This window comes from Gymnoscopelus braueri (assembly GCF_963280865.1).
Source record: "Gymnoscopelus braueri genome assembly, chromosome: 4".
NCBI lineage: Eukaryota > Metazoa > Chordata > Actinopteri > Myctophiformes > Myctophidae > Gymnoscopelus > Gymnoscopelus braueri.
This window is the reverse complement of record NC_137605.1, coordinates 19,827,909-19,843,133: the sequence shown is the minus strand read 5'-3', so window position 1 is coordinate 19,843,133 and position 15,225 is coordinate 19,827,909. Positions and strand designations below refer to the sequence as shown.

Sequence of the window (15,225 nt, the reverse complement as noted above, 5' to 3'; positions counted from 1 at the left end):
TTATTATATTATATCAATAGTTGATGGTGTCTTTATTGTGATGTTACTCTTCCTATGAATGAATCTTGTACTTCTAATGCCTGTATCTGTAACTTAAACTGCTGTGTGTGCCGTCTCTGGTGACTGAATTTCCCCCGCAGGATCAATAAAGGTATCAATCTATCTACGTATGGCTCCTTTAGAAATTCTAGATTTCAACCATCAACAGTTGTATGGCATGCATGTATGGCAATATATAAAAAATGGACTGTAGGCTACGGTGTACATATTTAAATGTAATCATTAATAAAACAATTACAATCATTTAAATTAATGTCCTGGAATGCCATACATGTCAAATAAATAATGTATATGTAAAAGGGGGACCATGTTAATTATACCCTATGGGGTATACATACACACATGTACACTTTTCAGTAAATAAGCTATATGTAATAAAGAGATAATACTTTCATTTCATTTTTTAATGCAAAAGCCAGAAAACAAATACGTTTTTCTTTGACCTTTTCTTGCAACAACAAATAGCAAAAACAAACAAGGAAAAACAAAACAGAAATCCATCTCACACTGACAGGCTGTCAAGTCAAACACACCTATTTAGAGCTGCTTCCTCGCTCCATTTTACATTGTAAAAACCAGCAGTCAGATCTGGGTGTAACAAGTGCAGTTTGTCATATTATATGAACTGACCATATAAATGCCAACATTTAAAAAATATACCACAAATAAGCAAATAAGGAGCCAGTAAACAAACCAAAAAATTAATTTGTAATATAATCTGTCACATTTAGGAAAATGTCTAAAGTTACTGATTTTACTGTCCAAAAAGCTTACTTCTTCCTAAGAAATCACAGCATTAATAATAACGCATAACTTATTAACATTGACGTCAGTATCAAAGCATGTTCTTACCATCTGGTTTAGGGCTGCACAATGTATTATCTTTATAATTATTACTTTAGTTTCCTCAATGCATTTTGGCATTTAAGCGACATGTCAATTCATTTAGAATGCCCACTGCAATTGAACAGTCACAATGTTTACATAATGCACAAAGAGTGTACTAAAAACTTTGCGCAAAAGCATTGATATGCACATTTATTGTGATCAAATATAGATAAGGATTAGCATTAATTAATTGATCGCCATATTCACACAGTGGCCAGGATGGAGTTTCCCCCAAGTATGACCTAAGAGCAAAATGGCCATCCTTTATTGTGAATATGGCCAATCGTGCAGCCCAACCAAGGCAAGGATCAATTTAAGCGACATATGGAAAACAAATGACTTCCCACACAGCTCTACAATCCTCAACAAGTAGCAGACAGGTTGTCACCTACTTTTGGTCAGAGCTCAGTCTGAATCCTACCCTATCCTACTCTAAGCAATTCATGGTGTGTGTGTGTGTGTGTGTGTGTGTGTGTTTGTGTTCAAGCGTGCGCCTAGCAGTGCAGCCGTTATCTGGGTCAGTAATATCAGTGTTAAGGACAGATATACAGATCAGGGTTTTACCCAATTTATAAAAAAAGAAACCGCAAATCTACAAGCTCAACGCATTGCACTGCGACACATTGTGAGCTTGTAGATCTGCGATTTCCGTGGCACGACACCCACGTGCAACTTGGTATAACTCTTTACGGAATAGTGTGTGAGCGGTTATGAATGTCTCTGATTTGGTAATGTTCGTGTATTCCTTTTACTAAAATACAAGTACATACAGGACATACAGTATATACTTACGCACCATTCATTGAGATCACCTGAACAGATGCACAGACTATGTATGAATGTGTCCCTGTGCATTAACATTTATAAGCATACATCACATGAGTGACATAAAGGGAGGAAAACCACAATCTATTTCAACTTCTTAACTCATTCACTGCCAGAACTATTTTTTTTTGCGTTTGCCCACTGCCAGAGATCTTTAATTAAAAAAAAAAAGTACTCAGGAGCCGAGATACAAAATGTTTAAGTTTTAAGTTAACAAGGAAGTGGATGGGAGTCTAGATCTTCAACAAATCATATCTCCTTGGTCTTTGGGTTAAAAAACAAATAAATAAATAAGAAAAAAAAAAAAAAATTAAAAGTCGTTTTAGTCGTTCTTGGCAGAGGGGGCTTAAAGGACAAAAGTCGTTTTAGTCGTTCTAGGCAGTGAATGAGTTAAGACACATGTCCTGCTAGGTAGTGGACATGTTTGAACCCCAACCCTTCTTGAAAATGGTGTATGTATGTACGTTTCTGGTAGCAGAAATTAACCAACTATGGTTAAAATAATTATGTTAAGGTATGCCATTATTGTAGTAAGGCTGAAATTACATTCACAAAGTTAAACCTTTAAAATGTCCTCAAATCAATGCACGACTAGTCTCTGCATTACGCCAAGTATTGAATGTAGACTGTAATACTGCATCAGTACAGACTGAAGCACGATGACCTCTGCACAAAACAAAACTCAATCGCATTTCATCATGACATAGTACTTACAAGTATTATTGTTCACTTACAATACTTTTCTAAGGTCAATACATTGAAATACGGCCACAGTAAAGGCGAGTGTTGCGCTGTCTGTAACTGCTTAGTTAATGCACACTTTTGTTACATTAAGTCAAACTGTAATTACATCCGTATTACACAATATGATTCAACGGAAGTACTGGTGTACAAAATGTCTGTCTGTGTACTGTAGCATTGTGTCCATCACTACGTCTCTCTTTTGTGCCAGAAAAGTCACTTTTGTGTGGTCACTTTGTAATTTGGGATGAATCCATCGACATGGAATTATATCACTGAATTACAGTAAGTGCTGGACGGGTGAGAGGTGGGGTCAGAGAATTCATCAACGTGTCCTGGGCAGTAACAATTCAGCACAGAAGTTGCCTTTAGGCACCGGTCTAGACTATGCATGTGTCGACAGGTCGAGACCTAAACCAGTAGGGAAGAACTGACCGTAGGCCGGTGTCTAGCGGCAACTTCATCTAATCTGGGATTTAGGCTGAAAACAGCGTCACACAGTGCAAAACTCTTTCTCTCCCACTTCTGGAGGGGGCCACCCACATTACATGGGTAGTAGGTGGTCATCTCTCTCCTCTGGCCCCTCATCCAAGGGCTCTGTAGTAGGTGCACTCCTGTAGGCCGGTGCTTCCTCTCGACTCCGCGACCGGCACACAAAGTCACACCCATCCTGTGCGATAACCAGGGAGGACAATGTTACTTTAGGAATGAAAAGTCGAATCGATTAGTCTGTCACACTAAAATACTGTATGTTGTAATTTAATAAAATAAAGAAAATGTCACCTGCATTATTTTGTCTCTTGGCCCTGTATTTTATCACCTTGTACATAAATAAACTAAAACTAACAAACTTACTGTTTGCTGGCTACGAAACTGAACAGAACCATCAAAATAGAGGTAATTTATATCGTAAATTTGATTAACCAATGTGTTGATCAGATTTGGATGCATTCTGTTTGCTGGAGGACTATGCATTTACATGTGTGGTTAAGACCATTAATAATATATTATATGCCTTATTTTTATATATGAAATCGCTACTGCTGGACAAGTCAACATGAGAGACTTTAAATGGGGCATTAGTTAAATGCCAGTTTGATTATGCTGCCACCTTCTGGTATAGCAGTTTTCCACAACACATTCTTCAGAATGCGCAAAACAAGAAACTCGTCCCCACCAGCTATTTTAATCCCATCAGAGAGCTTTAAAACCATTCAATAAGAGGGTTTTTTGGGACAAATAATAATAAAAAACGAAATGTAGGAAACCAAAAATAAATATTTACTTGCGACCCATAAAAATGTGTCCGCGACCCACATATGGGTCCCAACCCACTGTTTGGGAAACAGTGATGTAGTCTATCTCCCTTCCTCAAGAGAAACCTTTAGGTAGAGTTGGGTGGATTTCTGGTTTACCCGGTCCGGTTCAGTGTATGAGGTTAAACTGGTTTGATTCTATGTGAACCAGCTGAACCGGTATTATAGGTCATTATCAGAAAATTAAAAATAGCTTACAACAGCAACATGCTTGACAGTGTCATATTTAAATACGGATGGTGCTAATCTGCCAAATCCATCTTGAAATGCATTAGTAACGATAACAAATATGACAAATAATGTGATAAAGATAATATTATGTTAAACAGAGGCGTGCACTGGGCTTGGGAATCTACATCCCGTAGCGTAGATTGTGAGAGCTGGTAGCAGCTTATCACGGATTACCTGCTTGTTGTGTATTTCATCCCTGACAATTAGACTTTTTACTATTGTCAATTCAAATCTCTCTCTCTCGGTGTACCGCTGGCCTAATGGTTAAGGCGCATACCACATATACTGTAGGCTCTGATGCAGCCTGACAGCGGGCTGCAGGTTTGATTGCCGAGCCCGATGACCTTGCTGCATGTCACTCCCTGTCTCTCGCTACTGTGTACTATCAATAAAAGGCAGAAAGAAAATCTCTCTGCAACATTTGTGTTGTGTCCTGCGGAACCCCAATCACGTTGCAGTCCCTTACAGCAGACTGCGAAGTACATAGTTGGGTCTAACAATAGACTGCTCTGACATGGTCACACACACAGAATAAACTTTGATACTAAACAGAAATAATACATTTACTAGTTACTGAATTCGAGGTCAACACAAAATTTTGGTCCCTGTGTGAAAACAGTTGAATCGGTCATCTTGTGTGTTAGCGCAAAAAGAGATATTTTCTCTTTGCTATTTTCGGCGCATGACACGGCGACGGTGTACAACTAGGTATAAATCAGGCTAAAGCCTCACCGCTGCCAGGTTCCCGACCTCCGCCCAGAAGGTGTAGTTTGGGAACTGCTCCATCCCTTTGGCTCCGACCACCAACCGCTGGTAGAGGAATCCTCCGATGAGATACACAGCAATGACACAGATGCCACTGAAAGATACAAATCACGAGGAGTTATCGTTTGCATATTATGTTTTAGACATTTAGCAAACACTCCCATCCAGAAGACAGCAGCTAAGTGCAAAGGTGATTCTAGAAAAATGCAGACAAGACAAGACAAGGAGTAAAATGTTTAAGGCCTAAATGGGAGTGATGGTATAGACCTCTGTAGTGTTGACGCCAATTCAGGGCCTTCAGAATAAATCTGGATTCAAAATGTTCTATCTGTAACTGAAACTGAGTGGGATTTTTCGATACCACACTTCTCTATTGCCAATAACTCTGTTTTAAAAACATCTATCTGCACAAAATCTCTGCGTCCATGTGTCCCCCGCCCCTGTGTCTCTTGCATATCTCGATTTCCGTCCAACAACTTCAAATAGTAACCCCAGGATTCCACGGAGAAAAAGTCTTGATTCTGCGGAGAAAAATCCTTGATTCCACGGCTTGATAGTTAATATTCGGCGTACATTAAAAAACAACCTAAAATGACCAGTTATCAAGCAAAAAAAGATTTTGTTTTAATAATCAAGTAAAACTAATGAAATAGATACAATCACCTACAGTAGTAGTTGAGCCAATATAACTGGTTATAAATTAATTATAATTTTCTTTGTCCCTCTTGGGCAGATTTATTTTGCAGCATAAGTTCAGGCATTGTAAGTGCAACAAAAACATACCATCATAATAAAGGTTTTAAAACACACACACACACACAGTCTCAGTCTGTCTGTCCCTCACACACACACACACACACACGCATCGATCCATTATGCCCATTGCTGTCAAACTGCCGGTGTTATGACTCGTGCTGAATTCGCTGAAAAGCTAGAACCCGGCTTCTCCAAAACTATATCCACAAACACAATACAGCACATACACGCACATTGCACACAACCGTTTCCGTTTCCGTATCCGGACCGCGACCGGGATGGAAATTACAACAATTCTCCGTCATTCTGCTTGTTTTCTGCACCATGCCTTGTATTCGGCAGACGGCCGAGAAATCTGCGGGCGGCCGAGAAATCAGCGATAATTTCCGCGATCGCGGAAACGCAGAATCCTGGGGGGGGGGGGGGTCTATTCAAACGTTGTGTGTGTAGAGAGGGGATGCTTGGATATTGTTTTAACTGAGTGCCATTACGCACATTATGAGTAGAATGGAACCGGTGCTGAGATGTGACTCCACAGCTGGACACACAGCGGCCGAGTCCAACTCAAACAGATAGAAACATTCCTGTTGCCTGTCCCTGTCCTCAAGCACAACCGCCAACGGTTCCTGGGGAAAGACAGAGAGATAGAGAATGAGAAGGAGACATATAGAGAGAGAGAATGAGAGAGCAAGAGAGAGAACAAGAGAATGAGGGAGGGAGAGACAGACAGACAGACAGACAGACAGACAGACAGACAGACAGGTTTAAGAGACATAAAAGGATGGTAGGAGAGGGGTGGGGGTACAAAGAGGACAAATTAGCGGTAGAGAGAAGGGATGGATATGGAGTGGAGGAGGGATAGGATAATAACAAACTTGATTTTGTTTTCAGAAAAAAGGTCCCAAAGTGCTTTATAAAACCAAGATAAACATAGTAAAAGTACAGAGAAAAAGCTAAGTGAATATCAAATAAACACAATATGGAAGGCATCAATGGAGATGGGTATGGAGAGGTGGGGTGAGGGAGAGATGACATGCAAGTAACATACAGTCATAGATTTTAAAGAGGATAGTTTAAAGAAAAAGAGGCGAGAGAGCCTCAATGTGTCTGAAGCCACCCCCCTCCTCTTCACACACAAATCTTAGTGGGTCAAACCGCCAACTGTCTTACCGGGTTCGCGTTCCTGTTGCAAGAGATCATAATAATGGCTTTCCTCATCTCTTTGTTACAGTGTACACCGTATTGGTCACCGTTTTTGTAGATCAGCATCACCCAGTCACCTGCAGGGGGAAGCAGAGTGTCAGAGAGAAAGGCCAAAAGAAGGAACAAGCTGAATAGGTTTGAAAATGAAACGGCTGATCCACTCTGGAGGTTTCCTTTGAGAAAGGGATGGCATGCAAGCTTACTGTACTCAGTGTCATTCAACGGATGAGAAACGTTTGAATTGTTTCAAGATACAGCTTAACTGCTCAATGAACTGAACCAGATGTAGATTTTTAGGGCTCTACAACATGTTTTACATTTAAAGGACAACTTAGTTTTTTTTACAACAAGGGTCATTTTAATAGTTTGTAAAGATAATAATTACAATATTAGTGTTAAAAAACAAATCGTTTATTGCTTTCTAACGTTATAGCATTTTTAACTGGGGGCGGGGGCATTCGGGTAATTGGTCAAAATTAAACATTTTAAAACAGTAAGCCAGCTAATTTTGTCTCTGCAAGGCCGAAGGCACGGAGGTCAGGGCAGAACCTCTGCCCCAAATTTCTCACATCGGTCTGTTATACCAGGAGGCATTTTTTTTGCAAAAAATATATATTTTTGATATTGCTCCAACAAATTTTGTCCAAACATCACGCAAATCGGTACACATTATCTCTATAGTCATGTGATCAAGACAGATCTGTTGGATTTTTCATATTCCATCCTGATTGGCTAAGATTGGCTTCCAAAATTTGCAGGAGTGGACCATGGACAAAAATCGGCCTCCTGGTGGCGCTATAACAGACCAATGTGAAAAATTCAGGGAGACAAAAATAGCCGGCTTATTGTGTAAGCATGTGTTGCATTTTTACCAATTACCCGAATGCCCCCGCCCCCAGTAATCACTATAACGATAGAAAGACAAAAAAATAAAAATAAAATAACACTCATCTTTTAATTATTATCATTACAAACTAATAAAATAACCCTTGTTGTAAAAAAAACTAAGTTGTCCTTTAAGGTCAGAGAATGACATAAAACATAAAGGAACATCAAATGACAATGACATAAATCAGAATTTTATCATTTGGCAAATACTTACTTCCGCCAATGGCCTGCGTTGAGTTATACAAGCCAACTATGGTTGTCTTCTTCTTTCCTTTGTCCACCTGAATAACCCCAGCTCCTGGGACACCCCCTGCATCACCACATATCTGCAGTGTGTAGGTGTAGCTCTCTTTAGTAGCATCATCTGTCTCTTCTACGGTGAAGCTGTCAACCAGAAAACCAAGCCTGTTTAATACGTAAAACATCCATATCCCCAGAAATTACCCCTTTTGGCGAATTGGTGTGAAAAGTTAATCAGTTATTCCTGCCCCATGATAAACCTTCAAAACAAATTTTAATACAAATCTGTTATACATTTTGAGAATATACAGACAAACAAGCAGAATGGGGCAAAAACGTGAGCCCCGTAATAAATTCTGTATTATAGATTTAAACACAAAAAAGAGAGAGAGAAGGGACTGCAGTGAAGGGTGACACACGACCACGCTAAATGCTGCTGGCAGGGATATATTTACATTTCATGAGAAAAACGTCACAGTAATGTACATTATAGATGCAAGTACCAGTATGCGCGAACAGGCCGGGACCAAAATAACTTGTAGTCATTCTACAAGCTCACAACGCGTCGCATCGAAAGACTGTGTAAGCTATTCGCCGTGTGAAGTATAGGGCTTAACCTTAAGTGGTTAATTTCCCGGATATCACAGTACAGTGAATCAGGTTCTTACTTCTGTTTGGTAAGTGGCTCTAGCAGACTGAGGACTTTGCGTTCTGATGCGTTCGGACTGTCAGACAGTTTGCAGTTGTCGGTGACGGCAGTGGCATGTCCTCCACCGCTCAGCAGCACCACGTGAACTGCCAGGCTCAGCAGCAGTACAGCCATTCTGCTGGGTCTGTATGACACCTGCTAAATATGAGGAAGAATGTTAGTAAAATGAGGAACACACAAAAAAAGACATGTACAGTTACAGTAGGAGACTTTGAGTTATTATCCTACATTACAGAGTCAGACACATTTACAACTATCCCCATTTATTGCATTCTATGTCTGTCTGTCTGTCTGTCTGTCCATCCATCCATTTTCAACTGCTTATTCGACTCATTTCCAAAGTCCAAACAATTCAAAAAATCTCAAATATAGTGAAAAGCTGTAACCACTTAGTTTTGTAGATTTCACTTTAGATGCAAAAAGAAGCAAAGACATGAAAACAACCGTGATAAAACATTATTAAAACATCACAATGAGCTGGTAATAATGGCTGACTGGATAGTTGTTGGATCTGTGTTGCATGTACGGTCTCTTCCCTATTTCTTATCCTGTCTAAAAAAACAAAACAATTAAAAATATAACCTAATCACCTTTTCAGACTGAATAATATCTATTTTATATAGTGTGGCAAGGATACGTAGGTATGTATAATGTATGTGTGTGAAGCTGATCCTAAGCTGAAAAAATCTCCATCTCTGCTTGTCTTTACAGAAAACTACAAATAAATGCTCATATTCAAAAAGCAGTAGATAAATAGGTCTATGTACATGTATGTGTGCATTTGGTTATGTGGGTGTGTAGGTTTGTAGGCAGGTGGATAGGTGGTTATTATGTATGTAGTATTATGCATGTGTGTACTGTGTACGTATGTATGTTTGTATTTATTGTGAATAATGTTATGTATACTTTTTTTTATATGTTTGATGTATGGTTTTGATTCTAAATAGTTATCTATAAGCCTCTATAGGCTTCTAAACTTCTCCAGTACAATATGGTTATTATGTATTTTTTTCCTATTAAATAAAACTGAACAAAAGGAAGTGATGAAGAAAAAAATATTTAAAAAAGTTTATGGAATAATAATACAAATAAAAATAATTTAACGGCTCTATGAAAATAAGTGGCGCACACAATCGAAACGAAAGCAGGAAGTTGTAAGGTCGGAAGTACAGTTATGAAAACCATAAAGCTGCACTGTATTCTGCGTGCTACAAAGAACTAAACTGCATCCAATCCTCCTCACACACTGAAAAAACATACAAATAAATAGACGATGATAGAAGTTATGCGCGTAAATAAACACAAGACCTGCTTATATTTCGTGGTACATAACATACATACGCAGTGGTGTCGCGCCGCGAAAATAGCAGATCTACAAGCTCACAAAGCAGCCTTGTGAGCTTGAAGATCTGCTATTTTAGAAAAACGTAATAAATGGACTTTTTAAAACAAAAAATATAAATGACATGCCCAGAAAGAGGGTTCAAAATGTTAAAAAAAAGTCACCTTAAAAAAATACGTTGAGTTTGAATAAGGTCACATATGGACCTACCTTCAGACACGAGGAATGTTATTTAGATATTAACAGAACAGCATTCAGTTTCAGGATGAAGTTTGATGATGATGGTGGACCACCTGACAACTGTTAGCTTGTCTTGTCTAATGTGCTGACTTTAGCTGTAGTAGTCAGTGCATCAATGCTAGCGACACAGGACCAATGATCCTACTGTCATGTACATACAAGTTACAACAGTGTAGCGATTGCTGGCGAGTTTCCAATAAATGTGGGCTGCGATCAATTATGAAAAAATAAGATAATTGCAAGTCGCATCCAGTGTGTTAGCAGCCAGCTAGGGTAGTAACAGAGTAACAGATAGTCAATGCGGAAGTGAAACTAAACACACACAAACCCATGTGACTGGCGTCCAATGAACGGATGGATCCCATAGCCCGGAGGGACGGGCAATCGGGCATCAGCTGTTTTAAACGAACACATATGTGAGTCGTCAATGCTGAAATGTAGAAAAACCATTTGCCTCTGAGATGTAGTGTAGTAGAAGTAAATGTACTTTGTTACTTTACACCACTGCTGCCCCAAATTAGTTAACCCCCCCAAAGAAATTTATTATTATCTCTCTAAACAAACATGTAATCTATGATTGCAGTTTTTGTCTACAGAGTAATATTGTTAAAGAGCTGTGCAATGTTTGATCTGTAACCCATGACAGGGACATTGTCAGTGGAATTGCGTTGCCAGGCAACATGCAGCTTGGGTCCAGTCCACCCTACTGATGTTCATAAACATAGGGGTGGAAAAGTACTCAATTTGTTTTACTTAAGTAAAAGTATCAATACCATCATGTAGAAATACTCTGTTACAAGTAAAAGTAGCCTACAAAAGTATTGGTATCAATTTGTACTTAAAGTACCAAAAGTAGTACTCATTATGCAGAATGTCCCATTTCACACATTTTCAAATGTAAAATAAAATCTTTTGAAAATAGCAGATCTACAAGATCTTATAGACTGGCTATTTTCAAATGGCCGAAATAGGGCTGAATTCGTTAGTTTTGTAATAATAAAGATCTACAAAGTAACTAGTAACTAAAGTTTTCAAATAATTGTAGTGGAGTAAAAGTATAATATGATATTTGCCTCTGGCACTGAAAAAAAGCACTGAAAATTGGAAATACTCCAGTTAAGTAAAAATGCCTCAAAATTGTACAGTATTATGTACTTACTTTACACCACTGCATAAACACGACGAACACAGCAACAGAACAAAAAATGTAGATCCCTTACAAAGTTCATGTGTGAAACAAGGTAGCCTACCTGTGAAAAGGCAAAACGTAAAATTATATTATCATAAATATTATTATTATTATTTGTGGACACCAATTTATTTTTATTTTTATTATTATTATTATTATTATTATTATTATTATTATTATTATTATTATTATTATATGAGATTGTTGTGTCTTCTGATGTTCAGTCGTCAACGGGACAACCAACTAGCCAATCACAGATCAGTCGTCCTGTCCTTCCAGGGTATGGGACTAGAGTTCACACATGCTTCACAGCCGTTGTGTGTCAAATGAGGAATGACTGGAGTCTGAATAGGAGATATACGACCAGAAGTGGATGATGTTTGTCTGCTCCGTCTTCTTGAGGTATCATTTGGATCTTTATACAACCACATGGTATCACCAGTGCATAATTTGTTCACAATTTAAAGCATTAAAGAACATGTGAGTGAATCTGTGATAAAAGGGCAGGGGCCCCCTGTGGGACAGTGATATTTCAAGCCAAGGTGCTTGAAAACAAAATGAGAAAAGGATTTAATCTGTCATCAATTATCTTGGAAGTGCAGTGTTTGTGACAAAATATATTTTTGATTTGTGGACACTCAGTAAAACCCACATGTCAGCTATCAGAATTAATTTATTGAGCCATGCTAAGGAGAAAGAGGAGGGTAACTTAATAATGGTCACAATTGTCACAACTAAATTAAAACAAATGAAAAATTGCATTATGTTAGCAGTTTAATATCTTGAAGAGCAGCACCCCTACAGTAGGCCTATACGCAATTCAGCTCTAGATCATATGACCATCCAAATGCTGAAGTTATGGCACAAGTTTGAATGCCCATAACAGTCAATCCATCCATCCTGTCAATGTGTCCTTGAGTCTTGAGCAGGACACTCCTACTAAACCCCCTGTTCTGGATTAAATCCAAATCCATGAAATGTAAATGTTTTCAGTCCATGACCCAAACATTTATTATTATGAAATCTATTATGTTTATAGATCACAAAGAGATTGTTGGCCTGAAAGCGAGGTATTCTGGGGTCATATCTATTGCAGGCTACCAACTCCACAATAATATTTTGTTATATAGAGAATAAAGAGATGTTCATTTATGTGAACACAAAGGATTATCTCTTCATGCCTCCCAGCTATGACAGGCCAAAAAGTGCATCTCAGGAGCATGACATGTAGCAAAAAGAAGACAAGTGCACTGGAGCACACAGGCAGTTGAAGTTTTTTTTTAATTGCAGGTTCAGACTAACATTTAAATTATTAGTACATCTTCATCAGAGTCAAACAGACGGAACAAAGATTATATTTCTACTAAGGCTGTTGTTGTTAAACACCTTCGAGGTGGGTGAGAGAGGCACTGCACTCAATTAACCTATCTACTGTATGTCTGTGATCCACCAATAATCAAATGTGGTTGGCAGAATGCCACACCACAACAGTGCAGCCATATAAAAACACGTAATACACTACAACAGGGGTTTTCAACTGATTATGAACCAGGGACCACCATCCTGATTAAGAATCAACCTGGGGACCCCTGTTGTGTTTGAAGGGGGGATATGGGCATGGTGTGGGGGGGGGGAAAAAGACTGAAATTAAATAATGACTGTTAAGGGCTTAATTTAATTTGTTAATTCGAGGTGAATTAAATCAAGCCCTTTACAGTCATTATTTAACTGAGATATGTTAGTGGTCCAGAGCTAAAAAAAAGGATTTAGAACCACTGATATTCCTATTCCTTACCCTGATCTATTCCTTCCTCCCATGGTTGCCCTTATTCTCTTCTCTTAACCTTCCATATTAATTATTTCACTTTCAAAAAAAAGTTTGGTCATTTTATCGTCTACTCAGGCTTTTGTGAGCCCTCCAGACCGTTTTTAAGTTGCTTGATTCAGTATTTAGATATTTGATAATCATTTTATCAGACACGCCCCCTTCCTATACAAACCCATTATAACTTCAAACTCCATTTTTAACCTGTTAGATTCATCAAAAACACCCGTCCTTGGTTCTGCTGACTCACCCTGCCCTCCTAATACGTGAGGGGCCGTGTTTTTTCGATTACTTTTTCCATTTATTTTATTACATTTTTTAAAAGTATTAATTTTTATTATTTCTTTCAAAAAAAATATTTAAAATAAATGAAAATAGTTATCGAAAAAACACGGCCCCCTCGTGTATTAGGGGGGCAGGGTGAGTCAGCAGAACCAAGGACGGGTGTTTTTGATTAATCTGACATGTTAAAAATTGAGTTTGAAGTTATAATGGGTTTGTATAGGAAGGGGGCGTGTCTGATAAAATGAATATCAAATATCTAAATACTGAATCAAGCAACTTAAAAACGGTCTGGGGTGCTCACAAAAGCCTGAGTAGACGATAAAATAACCTAAAGTTTTTTTGAAAGTGAAATATCCCTTTAAGCTCAAGTGTGTGTGTGTGTGTGTGTGTGTGTGTGTGTGTGTGTGGATCCTGGATGCTTCTCTGCATAGTATTTTCTTTAGTTTTTATGACACCACCTCCTCCCAAGTAACTGAAACTTTTCAATACCCTAGGGAAAAAAAACTAAAACAAAATCTGGGGTACTATTGAACCATCTGGTGTAAATGAAGTCGTTAAATTATCATGCTTTGTATCTGGTGATGCGACGTTATGCATTGTATAGAAGGTGTTGTTTTGGAGGAACCTGCTAACTAGGCCCCGCTGTGCCCAGATGTTTATTGTTGCTATAGTAATGTTATGGTGTCTTCTGACAGTATTTTTAGTGTTCTTCAGATAAGTACTTTTAGTTTTACTCATGTTTTTTCCTACTGATGACCAAATGTTTGTGCAAATGTTGCAGTGTATAATGTGTTTTCTATATGGCTGCACTTGTGGTGTGGCAATTCGTGCCAACAACCACATTGATTATTGCTGGATCACACAGACAGGCTTATCTGGAAGGTGATTACCAACAGCCTATAAATATAACCTTTGCCTCTGTGTGTCTTTGATTCTGATGATGATGTAATATTAAAAAGGCTTTAACTGCCTGTGTGCTCCTATGCATTTTTTTCATACACATACATTTATGTATGTGTAGCATTTCTCTAATAAAAGTCACATGTCAAACACACCAAAGTGTGTTTGACCGTGATAGGAGTTTGACTTTACTGCAAGATCATCAAAAATAAGATGGTAAAAATAGATATGCTTCATCAACCACACAATGCTTTTTGTGATTGAGTCACAGCCAGTCAATATTATTTGTAACACCAACAGAGAACACAGAGGCCTCCACCCCTTGTCAGTGTGTTGTCACCACCAGTGTGTTGCTGGGGATGATCAGGACACGGTGTGGACAGACAGACAGACAGACGCATGCCTACTGTTGACTTCTCTTTGTTTTTGTCTTCACACTGCTTTGATTACATATTGATGTCTTTTACAGGAAATTCTTGTGCAGCAAGAGAGTCACAGTACAGTAAGAGTACATTGAGGCCTCACATGTATCGCAGTGCAAAACAGACATTGTGCTTAAAGATGACATAATAGGCTACATATCTGACAAATGTACATACAGTGTGTGATTAAGATCCTCTCGGGTGTTTGATGAGATAATTGTGCTTTGGCCAACACAAAGTCTCAACCACCGATTGGTACTGCAGATACCACTGTTAATTAACATAGTGTGACAAGATTAGCTTGGGTCAACAATGCACGAGAAGCCTGTTTTGTATCCTATTTGCAAGATGTATTTTGGCTACACCCAATAGTTATAATAAGGCTGCAGTTGGCCTAGTT

General features: G+C 38.5%; 1 protein-coding gene across 3 annotated transcripts; it reads right to left on the bottom strand.

The window, feature by feature from the left end:
- Nucleotides 1-449: 449 nt before the first annotated feature.
- On the bottom strand, nt 450-10,492 carry m6pr (mannose-6-phosphate receptor (cation dependent)). 3 transcript variants are annotated; one of them, XM_080427511.1, is made up of 7 exons: nt 10,175-10,492; nt 8,582-8,760; nt 7,888-8,057; nt 6,753-6,862; nt 6,078-6,208; nt 4,794-4,920; nt 450-3,184 (listed from the first exon to the last, which is right to left on the bottom strand). In XM_080427511.1, the coding sequence occupies exons 2-7, from the start codon at nt 8,734-8,736 to the stop codon at nt 3,059-3,061; spliced, it is 819 nt and encodes a 272-aa protein (XP_080283637.1). In that variant the 5' UTR covers nt 8,737-8,760; nt 10,175-10,492; the 3' UTR covers nt 450-3,058. The 3 variants fall into 3 exon arrangements, with proteins under 3 accessions (XP_080283637.1, XP_080283638.1, XP_080283639.1); XM_080427512.1 differs by having other exon boundaries at nt 8,582-8,757; XM_080427513.1 differs by lacking the exon at nt 10,175-10,492 and adding an exon at nt 10,129-10,148.
- Between the last annotated feature and the right edge of the window lie 4,733 nt (nt 10,493-15,225).